The following is a 19611-nucleotide window of genomic DNA, read 5'->3' on the forward strand; positions in this document are numbered from 1 at the left end:
CTTCCTTGACACAGGACTTCTTCTCACAGTCCACCACCTTCACCCCCTTTCCAAGGATACTCTCCACGGTCTCCTGTATCTCCGTGTCATCCATCGCTACAACTCAAGTCAACGGCTACATGCTGTCAAACTCCAACCAACCTAAAATACAATCAAGTTGGTTAGCGAAAATGCAAACATTTAAATACACTTAAGAGAAAATTTAGATTTGGCGCAGAAAGAACCATCTTGCCGATTCATCTAATTCAGTTTATTATGTTTCAATATTTTGAGTATATCTACGAGGGTATGTGTTTTGAAAAAAAAAAAACATTTGTGTATTCAAGACTTTTAAAACAAAGAAATGTGCCAACATGCATTTAAAACACAGTTAGTTTTTTATGTAACACTCGATTTATGGTGTGGCCATTTTATTTATGCTGCATTGATCGACAAACGATGAGGGGGTTAGAGTATGATAAATAATGGTGTTATAAAAGAATATTTCATCGCTGACAAGAAAATTGAATCGATTGAGATAAATGCCCGGAGACGTGGTTATTTGACGGTAATGTCTCAGCTGGACGTGAGCCAAGAGGTTGTCGCGTCGCCACGCGCCTGAGGTTCTCACTATACTGTATAGACACACATACACACGTTCACGTATGTTACACGCGAAAACATGCCACATTCCGTCACATATAAAGTGTCAAACGGAGCTCTCGACGTGACCAGCGGAGCAATAGGTTGGAAAGTCCTCACAACCATGTAGAATTTTAGATAATACGCATTTTTTAATGAGTGATATTTTAAACAGCCTACACTCATACATTTAGTTACAGTATTCTTCTTTTTTGTACAATGCTTTTTTGTGGTACGTCTTTTTTTTTTGCAATAATTTGAAGGATGAAATTTTAGATGAAGAAACAAATCCTCTTTGAAAATAAACGGCAATACAAAGAGCATTGGTTATGGAGAAGGGATGTTGTCACTATTTTTATTTCTGACCAAATGGAGGCCTAGACGGTCCAAGAACATCAAGTGACAGAATAAGGAATAACGATGTTGTTAGCCGGTCCCGAGTGGACGATGACGACTTGGGTTCGAGAGTATTTGACGTTCAATAGCCCTACAGTCTCTACACTCCACACTCCAGACCTCGGCCTCTTGAACCACTTGAGACAGCTGATGAACACACTCGCACGTTGTACCGCGATCGTATCAAACATCACGACTACAATATTGACTGTTGAGGCACTGCGACATTTGTTTACAACAGTTGTAATTAAATGCTGTGACGAGAAGTTAAATGTTCCACTTCCACAACTTACAGTCCTGAGAACTTAACGGAGCAAAGGCTTAAGGTTTAATTAATTAATAGACGTATCACAACTACTGCGGTTGTATGAGGCAGCGACCGAAGTTAATGAAAGCAGACGGTGAGAATTGGGGTAGATTGTAATCTGTGGTTAAGGGTGGAGAGACTCTGAGAGTGAGGAGGGGAGGGGGGGAAAGGTAAGTTGAACCTCACTCTGACTGAAGTTAACAGCTGTTTCAAACCCGTCTGAGGAGATTACTTCTTTATTGTTTAAAGTAAAACCTCTTAAAGAAATAAGCATTCGAGTGTCACGAAGGAGCTTTACTTCTCAACACTTAATATTACAATGTTTATTTTCTCGTTTTACCTGTTTAAGCATTGTTATTCACTCGGTTGTTTTCATATAATTTTATTAAATATAATTCATACTAATTACGTTGTAGGTAGAAGTAAGAAACCTAAAAACAAAACATAAATGCAATTTTAAACAATTTTTACAAAGTAATAATTCCCTGATCATTATTCACGGGAAAATTATTCCAACGTTCCGAGACTTCTGAGTACCAAACTTATATTTCGCACGTCGTAAGACCCTCTCTGGCGAAAGGAGGGGAAAATTGATTTTACAATCAGAATCGTTTTATAAAGCCGCGGAGGAAGTGCGTATCGTATTTCTATATGAATAAATTATTTTCGAGAGCCTGAGGGGCGACTCCCCTAGCGCGTGGCACCCTCGCCAGCTGTGAGTCACTGTAGCGGAGCCACCCGGGCCACCCGGACATGTACTGTACTGTACACAATGTCTACGTTAGTGCTTATACAAAACAAAATACAGATAATTTGATATTAATAACAACTACTATACAGGGTGTCCATAAAAAACGTTTCAGGACTTTGGGAAATGAATCCCCATACTAAAAGGAAGAAAAAAGTTTATGGGAAGGTATGTCCGAAAATGCATATTAACCCAGATATCCGCCATTTTGTTTTTTATACAAACATATTTTTATCTGCGAAGTTTTTTATCCGATGATTATGAAATTTGGTAAACATGTTAACATACACAAGACCTATAATAGACAAAATTATAACATTGTTCCAATTGTAAATTTTAAAATGGCGGCCATTTGAATTTTTATAACTTAAATAACTCAAAAACGGCTAATTCTACGAAAAAATGTCAAGAATACTTTATTTTTGCATTTTTAATTTCCTATCAAACGATACCAAGATCAAAAAGATCGGACAAAATATAACTGAAATATAAGGTTTTTTGTGTAAAAATAAGGCAAAGTTAGTCGGGGAACCCTTATTTTTTGCCTTATTTTTACACAAAAAAACCTTATATTTCAGTTATCTTTTGTCTGATCTTTTTGATCTTGAAATCGTTTGATAGGAAATTAAAAATGCAAAAAAAAAGGATTCTTGACATTTTTTCATAGAATTAGCCGTTTTTGAGTTATTAAAGTTATAAAAATTCAAACGGCCGCCATTTTGAAATTTACAATCGGAACAACTTTAAAATTTTTTCTATTATAGGTCTTGTGTATGTTTACATGTTTACTAAATTTCATAATCATCGGATAAAAAACTTCACAGTTAAACATATTTTTGTATAAAAAACAAAATGGCGGATATCTGGGTTAATATGCATTTTCGGACATACCTTCCCTTAAACTTTTTTCTTCCTTTTAGTATGGGGATTCATTTCCCAAAGTCCTGAAACGTTTTTTATGGACACCCTGTATACTATAATGTACAAGCAAATTATAAGAGTTTCACACATAGTAAACTTCTGCGGTTTTAAGAATTGACACTACGGCCTTTCTGTGATAATCAAGATGTAAAAAATTCTATGTAAACTGAAAGCGAACTTTTAATGATTCCTACAGAGGATCGTTGTGATATAACACGTACTTGAGTATGTGTATGTTATTCATTACGTCCCACTAATTCAATATTGTTATCAATCACTTTAGTCTTTGATATACTGTAATCGTTACTTGGAAATGCAAACGTACTTTGTTTATAAATGACATTTTCAAATAGTTTACTTTAACAAGGTGTTAATGTTATAAAAGTACATCTTTAAATTTTTAGGGCGCCTCTAAACAATGTTACAATCGTATAAGTTTAAATAACCATCTTGATTGATTTGACCATTGACTATAGTCAATGATATAACCCTTTGATTATACAATAAACTATACACGGCGAAGCCATAAAAAACAAGTTTATAAACAAATAATAAATACAGTATGGATCAACAAATTATAATTGAGTTAAACAGTGTGATTGGTACTCAGTGTGACAAAAATTTTTTGGTGTAAGTACAAAGTAAATGCAGTATGATGATGCATTTAAAATGTTCCAAGTCTATAAATTAGCTTCCCAAAGAATTATTTTATGTTTTTCAAAAATAACTATGTTTTTAAACTTAATACAGCTATTTCTCAATTACCTGTAAATGGATTTGAGTAGATAATGTCATTTTCGTGTTCTACGTTACATTTTGAATAAGAATAATACAAAATGACAGAGGATCAGTTGTAAAAACTCCATTGTAAATAGATTCAAAGATAAAAATTAAGATGTTTGATAAAAATGTAAAAAAACATTGGTCAATTGGATTAGTTCACACCCTGTATACAAGAAAGTGTCGGAATATGTTAAAAACTGCGCCATTTTATAACCTTTCCAACAATATGCTACACCATTGAGCTTTATGTCTGCTTATGTACTCTTTAGTGGTTTGAAGGCTACAAAGTATGGTGTCTTAAACATTTAAAACATAGAAAGTCGGCATGTATTAAGCAAAAGTTGTATTTTTGTTTCAGCTTGAACAGTAAAACAGTAAAAAAGTTCCCTGTTTTCTGGCATTCAAACCACTAAAACAAACAAAAAAAATATCTAAACCTCAATAGTGTAGCATATAGTTGGAAAGCTTATAAAATGGCGCAGTTTTAAACATATACCGACACATTCTTGTATACAGGGTGTAAAAAATGCACCAGACCATTGTTTTTTTTTTAATTTTTATCAAACATCTTAATTTTTATCTTTGAATCTATTTACAATGGTGTTTTTACAACTGATCCTCTGTCATTTTGTATTATTCTTATTCACAATTTAATGTAGAACACGAAAATGACATTATCTACTAAAATCCATATACAGGTAATTGAGAAATCGCTGTATTAAGTTTAAAAGCATGGTTATTTTTGAAAACATAAAATAATTTTATATTAAATGCAGTTATGACTTGGTTTATTGTGCTAATAGTACTCTAGTTTGGTAGTTTAGTAACTACATTTATCTCGCCAATTGTCCACAATATCACAAATAATCATTGGAACCAACTGCTTGTTATAATAGCACACACGGCCACCCGAGTTGACGATAGTGTAATTATAACCTTGCTCGTATTACAGCAGCCATTTAACGTTAATAGGTAATTACATAAACTCTACCTACCCATCGACGAATACGTGGCTTCACGAATAAAAACAATTTGAAGAGGGAATGGAAGATAAAAAAGTTTAATGAACAGATCTAAATGCATGAAGTGGTGGTTTAGTGTCGTGGACCAGAACATGGAGTATCGTGGCCAAGTTATGGCTGTGACACAAAAACAAACTCGGACCCCAACAGACCTCGCAGTCCAAGGATAGTGTAGCATTCAATCTAGCTGCAGGCACCAACGTTCTTGATCGAATCCCTATGAAGGGAAGAGGTTATCACATTCATGATAAGAATGGGGTTCGCGTCCACTATACCACAGAAAACGTACGACTATACTTATCACATTTTGGGGTTGTTTAAATACAAACAAATGGATCAAAAGTATAAATTAATAAACAACAACTCAAGTCTTGCGAACTAGCATACCTACTATGATAAGTGTTTCTACTTTAAAATCTTATGCTTTTTCATTTGTTTGACACAGCATTTTTTACAAGTCAATAATTCCTAAAAGACAAAAATTTGATATCCATTATAGTACAATCTCTTGTTCTTTACAGAGATGCAGCATGCTATCCCTAATAGGTTGTTCCTAGCGTTTACACAGTAGCTCTTCTATAATTTGTTGAAATACTGTAGAATATTGAAAACCAAGCAAAATACAAAAACTATATTTAGAATGTAGGTGACTGTGACGGGAGCATTAGGCCTACTTATTTAAAATTTTAATCTTAAAAAAGTTTAGTGAACGTAAAGTTTGTTACCCGTACAATTATGAAAAACTGCATATATAAATGACGGTATTACATAGTTTAGGTTTATGGAAATTCTTTGCGTTGCAAAAATGCACAATTGATTCCAAAGCTCAATACGATTATAACACGACAGTACGACAATAGTATTATGATTTACATGTAGTTGACAGTGTCTGCGGCGTGAGCAATTAATTGAACTGCTTTACTACACTGAGATGTTGTTTCCTAGTCTTGTTTTCATTGTTGTACGATCAAGCCCCGCACTGTAGACCAACGTACGGACGGTTTCAGGGAACGCTATGTTTGGAGGAGGCCTGGACAGTGTCTCACATTATCTAAACACCTTATCTCTGCTCTCTGCTCGTTGATGTTTGAAGACAAACACGCGCGCTCTAGCGCTACGAAACTATCCAAATTAATAATTCGATGAAACACTTCAAAGGATTCCAGCCGACTTCACCTCTTACAATTACAACATCGGTAATTGACCATCTTTTCTGTACCATGCCTATTTCAATGAATACGTGTGAAAACGCTTTGTTCATAGTGCACGACTTCTGAGTAGTAGATCTCATTTTAAATCGTATAAATAAATTAGTTAGCTGAAAATAAAACTTTATCTCAGTATGTTTAGAACTAAGGTTTTGTTAGCGATTGCATCAGTACGTACAATCAAGTCTATCAAAGAGGCTTTTGTCGCGTCAGCGAGCGTCGCTTCGGGTTTCAAAGCCATATTGATTACAAAGGACGGTCAACAACCCTACACGCATAATGTGACAAAGTGAGCGTACATTTGCACACGCAGCAGAACGCAGACAGCAGATGGTCATCACGTCCAATCGCAGCCCTTCACAACTGGCCGCGGGCGTTCAATGTGTTATTGCAGCTTCAAAGGATTTAGGGTGGATTGTTCGAACAGTTTTTCGTCTGTTATGTAAATGACTTCGCTGATGGTAGTAAATGTATAGAAGTATTATAAATTACTGAGAAAAGAGAACTAATGATTCGAGGGATTAATTTAGTTAATAAAATTAAACTTTAGAAACGTTATGAACTCTGAGTAATAGTGGTAATATCACCAATTACAAAATGCAACCTTTTCACAATCCATCCATCTTATTACTGTACCAAAATATTGAAATTTTACGTTACGAACACTTGCACATAGCAGCTGTTTGTTAACATTCGGTTGGATCTGTTGACGAGTGTCCATTGAAGGTCAGTACAAGGTCGTGTGAGCCGAGGTCTGTATTATAAACATTGGCAGATCTACACGTGCTATAACCGCTGTGCTGTGACCCTTGTAATGTGAGTTAGCACGTCCGTTTAAACACACTTATTAGGCATCATAATCACATGTTTTGAATCATTGTACAGTTTAAGATACAGTCTACGGGTTCACTTGCCATATTTAAAGTACTATTTCTGAATAGTGTGATTTTCTTTTTTTTATCGTCATAGCCTATGATTATAACAACTTCTAAACTAATGCACTATTCTCTTCGGAAAAGTTGAAGTTATCGTTCACAAAAACAACTGACACAATATAATGTTGATGATCTATTACGTCGTGATACTTATAGTGTAGTGTAGTTAGTATGGATCATGAATCCATAACTCATTCAAGACCCATTTCATCAGTTTGCCAATATTTGCACCGCACACCAGGCAGAATGTGCGAGGCAATTTGGCGAGTTGTAGTTGCAAATTGAGGCGCGCCAAGCGAGAAATGAGTGAATGTTTGGCAAACGACACTCACGTACAACATTCCCGCTGGAGCGAAAATAAATGTGACTGCTGCGTCCTGTGGTGATGCTGTCGTCCATACATGTTGACGTCAAATAACTTCATTTGCATTGCGCAAAACAGGAATCCATTTTTAAGGTGGGTTATAACTGGTTTTAGGCACATTATTTAGTTTTGTATATTGTATATTTGCAAAATGTATGTACAGTGTGAAGTTCTAATTCAGATCAATACTGCAGTTATAAAGTGTTGTTGCACTTGTATCCTTTTATCATGACATACCTTTCTCCCCAAAATTACGTACATTGGAAGTGTTACTTTTGTACTACGTCATATTTCGGTTCTACATCCAAAACAATACATCACGTCTAAACTCAGCCAATGTTACAACGGTGACCAGATTCATTAGGAGCAGCTGCCGGGCCCCTATGGGTATTTCGGGCACGGGAGGCGACAGGCGGGGCTTCAGCCTTTTTTGCCAATCACAATGACAATGCGTCATTCTCGGTAATTAAAGTCAACCCTCGGCGCTAATTAAAAGTTATTAACTCGGGGACTCTGTAATTACCCCATTGTAATGGCAAGGTGTGTGTAGCTCGCGATCACTGAGTGAGATTCGCAATGTCATCAATCACACTCGCACAACACCCGACCTACGAGAACGTAATCCTTCGCTCGCGGATTTCAGCCTCAGTCTAATAAGACGAGAATAGATGCTTTGCAGCAATTTGAATTATTATCTTCGCACCAGCCGACTTGCGGGTCTGCCAAAAATTTAATTTGTCAGAGTGGAAACGAGGCTTTCTTATCGTGGTGATGAATGCCTCCAGAGAGCAGCATCATTAGCGCAGTAATGAGTCGTGTCTGTCTGCGCCGCTGTGTTTTGTCGCTGCCAGCGCTGCGCTATAGCGCTACCACGTAATGACTTCCGCATGGTCTCCAGCAGCGATCGCCAATTGACATTCCAGCTTCGGTTGTTGAACGACTGTCGACGATTCGTCATGGCGATTCCGCGTCATGCTGTGAGAACTTTCGTCCGCTATGAGGGTTTAAAATATGGGATACGATGACAACATACATCAATATCCTACCAATGATATGCAAATTATATTTATAATTGATCACCTAAGCAATAATAAAGGAACACGGGGGAGAGAAATTCAAATTCTTGAAAAAGTTATTTATGTTACAAAATATTAAATAATAAACCACTTTAGAGGTAAACCGGAGTCATAAACTTGCCTAAACAAAAGGCCTGGACAATAAGAGGCGAGGCTAAAGCCGGGGATGCCAACGTAACGATATAATGAAGTGAATATTCGGTGAGGGGAAGAGGTGTTATGGCCACAGCGCAGCTTTGCACAAACTGTACAGTCACAAAGATGCGTAACTAGAAAAGTTTGTGAAATATCGATCATTATTAAATTACCTACATTTAGTCGTGTGATAACATGTTGTATTTAACGCCAGTGATGCAGTATTATTGCAATGATATGAGCGGGATGAATAACTCGCTGTAACTCAACTCGCTTGGTGTTTCCCAAGTTGCTGTTTTGCGCAGTGTTTGCAAAGTGTTTTTGTTGTCGAGTCCAGTTTTTCTACGGTCCCGCCAATACAATTTCTTCCACCTCGATCTCCCGCTGTTTATCTTCCGCCACGTCTAGTTCCATCAGCTACGCTACGCTGCTTTGCACCTTATCATTTCTCACGTGATTCGTTCTGCTTTCTCTTTGCTACGATTTTGATCAGATTTCGCCGAGATTAGTGGCTAAAAGGTGTATATGTCGATCCGATTCAAGAGTCCTTACATAACATCCAATTGCCTTGTTAAGCACCATCTCAGACACCATAATACTGGTGGACACCTCTACATTTTCATCCAGTATTTCTGATATGATAATGAGATGTTGAATCCCATCACTTCGCCCTATACAAATGAGCGTGAACATTGTTGTCAACTCCCCCAGTTGCAAATTATTTCTAAAGTATTCAGAATAAATCTGACATTGTCAAACAAATCGTCGCCGGTAATCATCAGTTCAGTTGGAGTATCTCTTGTTATTTCTCCCGTCCCTCAGCAGGGCCGCTGATAACAAGTGCTGAGTTTCATCCCCTCTATGACTCACCATTGTATTCCCCTCACCTCACCTCACAATCTTCTTCGTGCTTGCCTTCACATCATAAATACATTTGATTACATTTTTACCACATGCCAAAAGTTTATTTTACCATCAACTAATTTGTCTCAGCACATAATGTCGTATAAATTGATTAACATTATATACATTTGTTATTTAAAAATTAAAATGATTTCAAATATGACATCTCATTTAAGAAATACGACTATCAACTCAAAGTAGACTTAAACGTAATGCAAAACGTCAAAAATATGCGTTTCTGTATAAAGTCACTCCACGATTGTTTGTAATATTTACCATTTAAGTAAATGCACGTCGTCGATTAAAATACAAGTTTTTAACAACTACTTTAATTTACTTATGCCGTCTCAATATGAATGAAGCAGGACGAATGCTGCATTTCAATCATATAATCAATACAATCAACTAGTGGGATTGTGCAGTCTGAAAAGCAATTACTACAACTTTCAAATTAAGTACACTCCGTCAAGTTGGACGTTTTGTGGATTAATTTAGCGATTTGGATTGGATGAATGTGTTTTTTTTTTTGCGTTTCCGTAATTGGTTTTTTGGCTTTTATATAACTCCTTTGTGAATCGATTGTAATTTTTATTCACTAATGCAATTATTAACTTAACTTATCGCATATCGTATATGTTTAGGCCTAACATAATATATGATGTTGGACTGTACGGGTTGTGTGAATAAAAATACAAATGTGAAGTAAATAAAATACCGTTAATAATTATTACTTCAGCTTGCACCGATGTTTCTGGTCATAATTAGCTGTGTTACTGCCAATAGTATAATATATGTGTATTAATGGAGCTATTAAAAATAAAATTATGGTAAAAAACCCCAAAGAAATTTAACTACTGAAGTAACACGTAATCTTTTGATAAAGGTATAAGGTCTGTGTGTTGATGAAAAGCAGTGATATTGAACCGAATTAACTGTTCATAGTCTGCCGCCGACAGTTCAATCAAAGTTAGATGCAGACAAAACTGAGCACAGTGGTGTTACATTAAATCATGTATAACATTAGAACATGATTTAAATAGGTTGCTTTGTAGTCTAGTGGTGCTCTCGACTTGTTAGTTATACATATGGAGCCGGTCATTGGAAATAGATTAGCAAACTTTCGTGTTACAGAGCATTGATATACGATCAGTTTGTCAATTAAAAGTTAGCTGACCAATGTGGAAACGTGGCTAATTTACTGGTGAACTGTGGTGGTTTCAAATTATTAACTTCAATAGTAGGTAAACAAAATGTGGTACGTAAAATGATAGTTGAAAAAGCCTTTTAAGTTTTCACAGTTCAAAATTCAATTTACCACACCTATAAAATATTGTATACTTACATGTTACTTAAAATTAACATTACATTAGTAGTACAATTAATTGCAAGATTATTGTTTTACTGATATTGATTCTGTATGGATTCAATCAGATATGTCACTCAGGATTAATACAACTGCTAGTGATAGTGACAAGCTCTCAGTCAGCACAGATAGCCAAACAGGTTCAACGCCCCACACCTCCCTACACGCTGGAGAACATTACATGTAAATAAACAACTACTGATGTATACTGTGAATCAGCAAAAACTCATCATCACCGAGTAGGAAAATATTAGTATTATGATTAGGGTTTTTTATATATGAAAAGAAATTTTAAAGTAAATATAGTTTTGATGTAGTAGTTAGAAAAAACTAATGCTACCATTATCCTTACGATTATCATTATTTTTGGGACAGCTGAATGTCAATGATCAGTTATCTATTAGCAGGGTCTATGACGTACACGAGTACTACAAGATATTTGAGCAGCTTATCACTGCATACCCGTACAATCCGCCTACTGAATGGCAAGGGGATCAGACGGGCTTTACATCTCGCCTGAGCCAGCGTCGCTTTTATCAGGTCTATAGTGCTCTATTAGCATTAGCGAACATTCAATTACTATAACTACATTGGAAGACTTGACGATATTGAGAGCACTATTGATACAAGGGGGATAGCTTCGGCTCAGTAACAACACACAACCAGGTGGCTGAGTACAACTAGTGATGGAAATTATTTGTTTATCCCTCAGTACAGAAAGTAGATGTTTTCGATGATAGCTTTATATAAAAAAGTAATTCCAAGACTTACATTAGAGAAAGGTAAAAGCAATCAGCTTTTTTCAATCAGTTCTCTATTTACTAGGCGCACCAGTGTATGTATACAGTTAGTTTCTATTATTTGAATCAGCTGTTTTCACTGTTTAGTATACTAAAATATGAAGAGATATATGAACAAGCTAGTCCCGCTGTGTTTGAGCTCGTACTAGTGCGTGTTTACTGCACAATAGAAACAAATTGAAACATTAAACTTGAACTTTTAATTTTCAAGTTGTTACGTCGGTTGTCTATAACATTTTGATTTTAGTTTTATATTAAAATAATGTTATTCAGAAAATGTAATAGTTTTGATTTTACTGAAGTCTGTTATTTTTTACGTAATGTTTTTGAGTCGTAATGAAAAGTATCGTTTATAACTTTAACAGAAAGTGATTAGCCAGTACTTGCTCCGATTACTCCTGTCCTTCACTTCATCTCTTATGTAAAAGATGGTAAAAGTAACTCTCACATAAAGTGAAATTTAATTGGTCATTGCTTGCCTCACACATGAAACTTGGGTGCGCGCTGAAAGATGCTACTTTCGGTACTGGTAATGTAACTATAATTTTGTTTAATGAATTCATTTTTTGCATGTTTGACTGTTTAATCGCTTTGAGAATAGTATGGGCGTTTAAAACATCTTAAACATCGATGCAAACTACCTCTAAATGGGGAAAAATTGGGTTTCAAGCATATATTACTCGTTAAATATATGATGATACCAGATACTAGTTGAATAAATTTTGAGACTACAGTAGTTACACATTTAGAGTAATCTTAATTTGCGATAACCAGCCCTTAGTCCCATCATAGCGGTTAGTTGATAATATAGGCGACATAGTCTTTGTATCGTCAGTTAAGAAATTTTCAGTAATTTAAGTGGAGAAATTTAATTAATTTAAATCGTATAAAGAAACACGCCTTTATATAATATATGGGTGGAAATGTAAAACCTAAAGCCGGGTTTACACTATGTAGCAAAACCTGCTATATAACTTTTGCTATATAACATTGTTATATAACTTTTGCTATATAACATTGCTATATAAATTTTGCTATACAAAAAAGTTACAGACAATTTTAGTGATTCCGGTGCTCGAGCTATATGTTATATGTAGCACAACTTCATTCGTATTCTGTATCGAAAAGTCACGCCGTAGAGACTGCTGCTCGCGGTAGCTATCACGGCGATCCTTAGGTTTTTTAGGAAGTCAGAGGCGGAAGCAAAGGTTTTAGGTTCGACCGCTTCTTCCTCCGATAAATAAGTTCAGTGTAGCAGATTTATCATGGGACCTTAATGATGACGATCACGCTGACGATCCATAATTAAAACGCGAAATAAGGCTACGAAAAAGTGGCCTCAAAAACGTTTTACGTATTACCACAACACCGGTATTCCACGGAACTGTTCAATTAAAGTTTTAGTATTCCGATCCCCCGCACTGTCACTTTCCAGTCCTTCCATTGTAAACAAAGATTGCTGAGCAAAAACGTTCGTACACAGGAGGCTACAACTGTGAACTGATGACACTAAATGCTACATATAGCATGTAGCAGATGCTAGACGTAAAATATTTGTATAACATTGCTACATATAGGAATGTTAGATGTAGCAAGTATTTCTTTTGATCTTTACCGACTCCCAATGGATAGCAGAATTTTTGCTATATTTAGCAGGATCTGCTACATATAGCAGTGTTATATAGCACTTTTGAAAAGTAACTTTTTCTACTTCTAGCAAATGTTATATAACATTGCTAGATGTTACACAAATCTGCTATATAGCAGGTTTTGCTACATAGTGTAAACCCGGCTTTAATACTGGACCTGTGGAAGTTGGATTATAAAATGGGAAAACCTATGCGAATGTGCTGCATAATAATGGATTTCGTATTAATGCGAACTATTTATACAACGTGTAAAACATAAAGTAAACTACTTTCTGTGTATGGGACCATGAGCACTTAATCCCTATACATCAACTGAAATAAACGAATAGATTGTGAGGTTTGAGTATACACTGAATTGCCTGTCATTGTAATTACTGTGATGTATAAGTCTCAGTGTAAAAGAGCAATGTTATTTCACCAGTGTTGATTGTTTCTAATTTCTACCAGTCGGCAAAGCAATGCCGCTACTTTCCACTTTCTAACCCGTTCCAAGTGTTTGACTAAGCGCTACCGACATAACCACCGTTTACAGCACCTACAGTCTACACAGGAGAGCACAGCACTGTTGTGAAGCTGGAGACACGTGCATTGGGGTTAGGACAATACAACCATTTGCAAAATCAATATTGAATGTAAATTACACATTTATTGGACAAATAATTAGCAAAGAAACATCTATAATTTCAATTAAATATATTTTACGATCTTAAAAACGAGAACCAAATTATAAAGTGAAGATAGGAAGTCAATCGCTTTTAAGTATTTACCTCTTAAGGAATCAAACAGAATTCTCAGTTAATTGAATACCGCCTGAGTTCTCTAAAATGCTTATTGGATCAAATGAAACACTCTTCAAATATTCATTAAATATATTTGAACCTAGCGTTAATATTATTTTCTTTTGTTTTTAAAAAACTTGTCAATATACTGTAGGGCTATACTCGTATTTATTCAGGACATTTAACCATAAGCTTTTTGTCCTGTAGACATTAACGTATATGTATTATGTATGTTCACACTAATATCAAACTATTAGCCTACTAATCAGTTTATTTATTTTATTTGTTTATTTATTTTATTTGTTTTATTGTTTTATTGTTTTATTGTTTTATCGTTTTATCGTTTTATCGTTTTATCGTTTTATCGTTTTATCGTTTTATCGTTTTATCGTTTTATCGTTTTATCGTTTTATCGTTTTATCGTTTTATCGTTTTATCGTTTTATCGTGTTATCGTTTTATCGTTTTATCGTTTTATCGTTTTATTGTTTTGTTGTTTTATTGTTTTATTGTTTTATTGTTTTATTGTTTTATTTGTTTTATCTTCATATCCCCCTGCTTAATTTTTCGGTCATAGTTTATAGAATTGGGTTAAACGAGTTGTTATTTTTATTCAAGCATGTCTTGCTTGGATTTTCTTGAAACTTGGTTAGCAGCTAATTTGTTTGAACCGTAAACACATGTGTTGACACTTCAGCTGGACTTTGACTTAGTATAATGATTTACAAACCCTAAGGGTACTGGATATTAAGTCGGGCCAAGGGTGAACGCGTATAGTTAAAGATCATAAATAGGATATAGATAAAACAATGAAGTGTACGGATGGCACTGAGGTTTGAATACGTCAAAGTTCTAACGCCCGTCACGTACGGTACCCAACGAACTATACTACTGGAACGCGCGCTGGACCTAAAGATCCGAGCCGGAATCTGGGGTTGCGTCTGGGGTCTGCAGGCGCCAACTGGTGGCAAGAACACGGGCCGCGACACGGTATATGCACTACAATATTGCTCTCGCAGCACTTAAAATGCCATGTAGACTCTGAAATAGTCATATTTTATAATATATTTGTTTTTAAAAATGTTAATAACGGTTTTAATTAATGGTTTTCCTTTGTCATTTGGTATTCAGAATATTTATACAAAATATATTAAAACTTATAGATGTAACGTAACTGGTAACTTTCATATTGAGTTTGTAATTAGGACTAAGAATGTCTAAATATGTACCAGGTAAAATAATACAACAATTTGTTTTTAATAATTGTATTTTATTTTAAGAATAGCTTTACAACATTGTACAAACATGACGTAGTTAATCTACATGTTAGAAAACAAAATTAATTTTGTCAACTTTTGTCTTATTCCTAACTTGGAATAATTAGTCATGTCCAAAGTTTTCTGTTTTGCTATGTGGTGAGATACAATTTTAAAAAATATTTGAGCCACAGATTTAATCAAAAATAGTTCGTGGCTTCCAGTAAATTCATCATTACTCAAGTGCCCTTTGAAAACAGTACATGTGAAGTTGTTACACACTCTCATGGTTAAATCACTAGTGGTAGCCTTTGTTTCTGTTAATTTGAGTAAATAAGCATATTTTACAATCTTAAATACATCGTCACTTGCCCTAATTAGTTTGCCTTTAGATTTAAAATCAGTAAACCTTGTGTGTGATTTAAGGTCGGAATCACCGGTATGGAGTAGAGAGCTACATTCGTTGCATTTTATGTTCTTTTCTATACGCCTTACAATGACGCCACAAATGTAGTATAAAATTTCATCCTTATAACTAGAATGATCATAACTTTCCATGGCGTACATTGCCTTATCAATTTCACTATCGTCCTCTATGGGCAAATCACACTTGTCATGACCCAACTGTAGAAGGCCGAGGTGTGAGCTTGGGTCAAACTCAACGCAGTTAGCGTTTTCAGAAGCCCTAACACTGTTGCGGAACATAAGTTGCCTAACCGCCCAAGTGAACTGTTTGGTGTTGGGATTGTCGTTATTCCCACCCCTACTTCTAACACAGGAAAAAAATAATTCCAAATGGTCTTGACTTAACTTATAGGCTAACAAATAGCTAAAGTCATCTAAAGCTAACAACCTCTCTCTTAAAATACGTATACTCTTAATGTTACTTAAAAATCCTAGAGCAAATGTCTTTCTAGCATGATCTAAAATTGGCTTATTCTCAATTTCAAGTTTTGACAAGTACTGCTCTGCTTTATTAAGCATTTCATCATCTTTCCCTTGATTTTCCAATTTTATGGGGCCTTTGAACCCTCTTCCGTAAGGATCCCTGCTGTTTAAAAAATCAAAGAGGTCATTTATCACTCTTACAAACTCTACTGTTGGTAAACAGTTTATAAAATCAGGATGTTGATTCACACACAAATATTCTAAAGCGTCCGCTACGCTGGAACTTAATGTTTGTCCTGCAACTTTAACATTCATTTTTCGGTTTCTATAGAAAACATGTTTGTCAGACAATTTGTTACACATTTTTAACCCCAATTTTTTCTGTAAGTTGTTCAGCTCTTCAATATACTTGAAACAAATACTACCCGACTCAGATGTTATAACTTTCATGTCTGCTAGAGCATTTCGGGCAAGTTTTAACATATGTGGAGGATCTAAAATAGCACATATATTATAGGTGATGGGACCAAGTTTAAAAAATGGTGTGTCAGGAAATTTACAGCCTAAATGTTTCAAAGCACTTACGTTTGTGCTTGTTCCGTCAAAGGTCACACTTTGGACATTCACACCAACTTCATTCAGTTTCAGTACTGCCACTTTAATCAGCTGAGACAGTAAAATTGAAGAAGTTTTATTTACAAAAAAATAACCAACAACACACTTAAAATTGCCTCTAAGTGAAACTATTTGGAAAACTAAAGCTTCTGTAGCAATTTCTTCCTCATTATCTATTTTAAACCCTCCAATATCTACATATCCCACGTTTTTCCCCAACTTCTCATCATAAATTATTTGTTTTCTAATGCTCATTGAGTCGAATACTAAACTTACGTTTTGCAAGTGTTTCTGGTCTTTTGCATTATTTTGTAAATAAATAAACACTTCTTCCAAAAACCCAGGTCTACAATTAAACTTTGAGATCCATTTTCTTAGTGTGGCAGGATTAGGTAATATTAAATTGGATGCCCTCAAATATCTGTAAGCCTTGGGCGAATAAAAGTACAGTGTTAGTGCAAACTCTTTTACTTTTTCTGAAAACGTATGTTTATTCTTACTGATATCTTTGTTTTTGAGATTACTTAATAATAATTCAAGAGGAAACCCTGTAAAATTGTTTTCTAAAATTTCAATCAATGTCTCTGGCGCTTTTAATTTATTTTGTAAAACTGAAATTAAACCTTTCATTGACCTTATTTTACATTCCCTTCTTTTTAATTTTTGCTGCAGAATTTTCACTTTTCGGCGTAAGTGCACTTTGGTGGGAGATGGTAATGCGGGTCGGATCAGTTTGTCCTAGAATCAAGGAAAATTCAGTCAATTTAATTATATATTTTGAGTTTTAAGTGCTATGTTCGTTGAAATACAAAACGTCTATGTATATTAACTTACCGGCGTTTGAGGCGATATCTTCTGAGCAGGCGCTTTCGGTGGCGTTGTATAGTTCGTTGGTGGTGTTGGTGGTAATAGGATTATTTCCTGATTGGCCGCATTCAGTGGTGATTGAGAAAGATCTTGTTCCACCGTCGGTGCAATCTGCAAAACAATAATGCATTGTAATTTTTACGGGGAATTATATGCATAAGACCAGGACTTTTTATCTATAAATCAATTAGGCATTAATAAAAATTATAACTGCCTTCAGGCCTTTCAAGACTAAACTCTATTAAATATATATCAACCAACGAACCATACTACTTACCTACTACCTAACAAACTGTAGTACAGTTCGTTGATATCAACAAATCAAACACCATTCAATACATTTAAACCAACGAACTATACTAGATACTGTATACTACTATACTATACAATACTGTATACTATAGTAATAGTATATAGTAACTAATTACTATACTGTAGTATAGTGCGTTGTTTTAAACGAAGGAGGCATTCCATCAATAACTATAGCCTACATTAATTTCAAGTTTCAAAAATGTCTTTCTGTGCTATAAAAATAGTTTGTTTACTTTAAAAACTTACCGATGAAATAGACGTGCCAGGTTTACATTGCAGATCATCGGGTAACTCAACGGGTAATTCCTGTCTGAGTAGTATTCTTCTCTGTTTTGGAGGTCGTTGTTGTAAATAAGATGGAAAATCAAAAACTGTAGGAATTGCTTCATTTTTGAGTCTTCTTAATTTAGTGTTTGGCAAAATTAAATGATAATCAACTTGTGTGAAATGTTTGCTGCATAAAAAGCTATAATTTGTGGGCTTGAAATTTTTCCTCTTTGTCGCAGTTATCCACTTTTTTAGAAGATTTTCATCATGCAATGGGAATCTAAAACAAAAATATACATCACATTAAATACAGGTAGCTTAAAATAACAAAGGTTCAAGCAGGACGTTCATTAGATTATGTTTGTTTAGTTCAGTACTGGTTTGAGTTAATAAAGGATATAAAAAATCATTAACTAGAAGACCAACATCAATAGTTTTGATCATTATGCACTACCTGGCCATGTTTTTATTTCACTCTAAAAATATTAGTTTAAAAAATATGAAATGCAGGCCTAATAATTTTATACCAAGCAAACATTACTTCGTGAAATATTGACTAAATTCGTGGACGTTAACCAAGTTAGCTTATTAACAGGCTGAAGAATTTACGTAGGCTACTTACAACTTTTAGATTATGAGGGCTATACAAATATGTAATAACATTGGTCAAAAGCATACTAATTAGATATTGCTTAATCTGTTAGGGATTCAGCATGCAATACAGTGAGGACTTACCTGTGAAAAGAAATGTCACTGTCTTTGGTCCATCTTGACGTACAATTGTACGCAGCGCAACTTTTAACCATTTTACAAAACAAAACAACATCACAAACAATAAATACTTCTTGTGTTGTATGGAGCAGACGTACAGAACTGAATACGAAGTACAGAGAATAACCTATAACTTTTCCCGCCAATTAGTGTTGCGACGTAAAAAGGCGGGAAGGCAAAAGGCGGGAAAGTAGTCTCGACGTATTCTTGCCACCAGTTAGCGCCTGCGCGGCCCTGGATGCAAACGCAACACACCGCTGCATGCGCTCGGAAACTACAACATGCGGCTTATGGGCAGCGCGCGTTCCAGTAGTATAGTTCGTTGACGGTACCGAGTTTGTCGCTGCCGTTGCTCTACAGTAGTACCATCGATGAGTAGTACTACTGTACTGTACTGACTACACAGTAGCTGTCTGGTTTAGAGTACATCCCTCAGTCTAGAACTGTAGGGCTGTCAGACAGGCGTTGTAGCCTCTGATGGATTATACAGCACCAAGAATACATTACAGTCTCCTCTCCTTCCCCTAACAGACGTGAGAAGGGTGCAACTGTTGAATGGCTACGTAATTAATCAGCTTAAACATGCCAAATGTTACAACTATTCCGATCCGGAAACAATGACTCAA

At 35.3% G+C, this 19611-nt stretch overlaps 1 protein-coding gene across 1 annotated transcript in view; it reads right to left on the minus strand.

The window, feature by feature from the left end:
* LOC128983378 (uncharacterized) overlaps positions 1 to 19611 on the minus strand; it is a 124299-nt gene continuing 104688 nt past the window's right edge. Inside the window, exon 3 of the mRNA XM_054402637.1 lies at positions 1 to 141. Coding sequence (XP_054258612.1) covers positions 109 to 141 — 33 coding nt within the window. The 3' untranslated portion in view covers positions 1 to 108. The remainder of the gene's footprint in view (positions 142 to 19611) is intronic.

This window comes from Macrosteles quadrilineatus, unplaced genomic scaffold (assembly GCF_028750875.1).
Source record: "Macrosteles quadrilineatus isolate MER2022 unplaced genomic scaffold, UCM_ALF_1.0 Scaffold_1__1_contigs__length_201487025, whole genome shotgun sequence".
Classification (NCBI taxonomy): Eukaryota; Metazoa; Arthropoda; class Insecta; order Hemiptera; family Cicadellidae; genus Macrosteles; species Macrosteles quadrilineatus.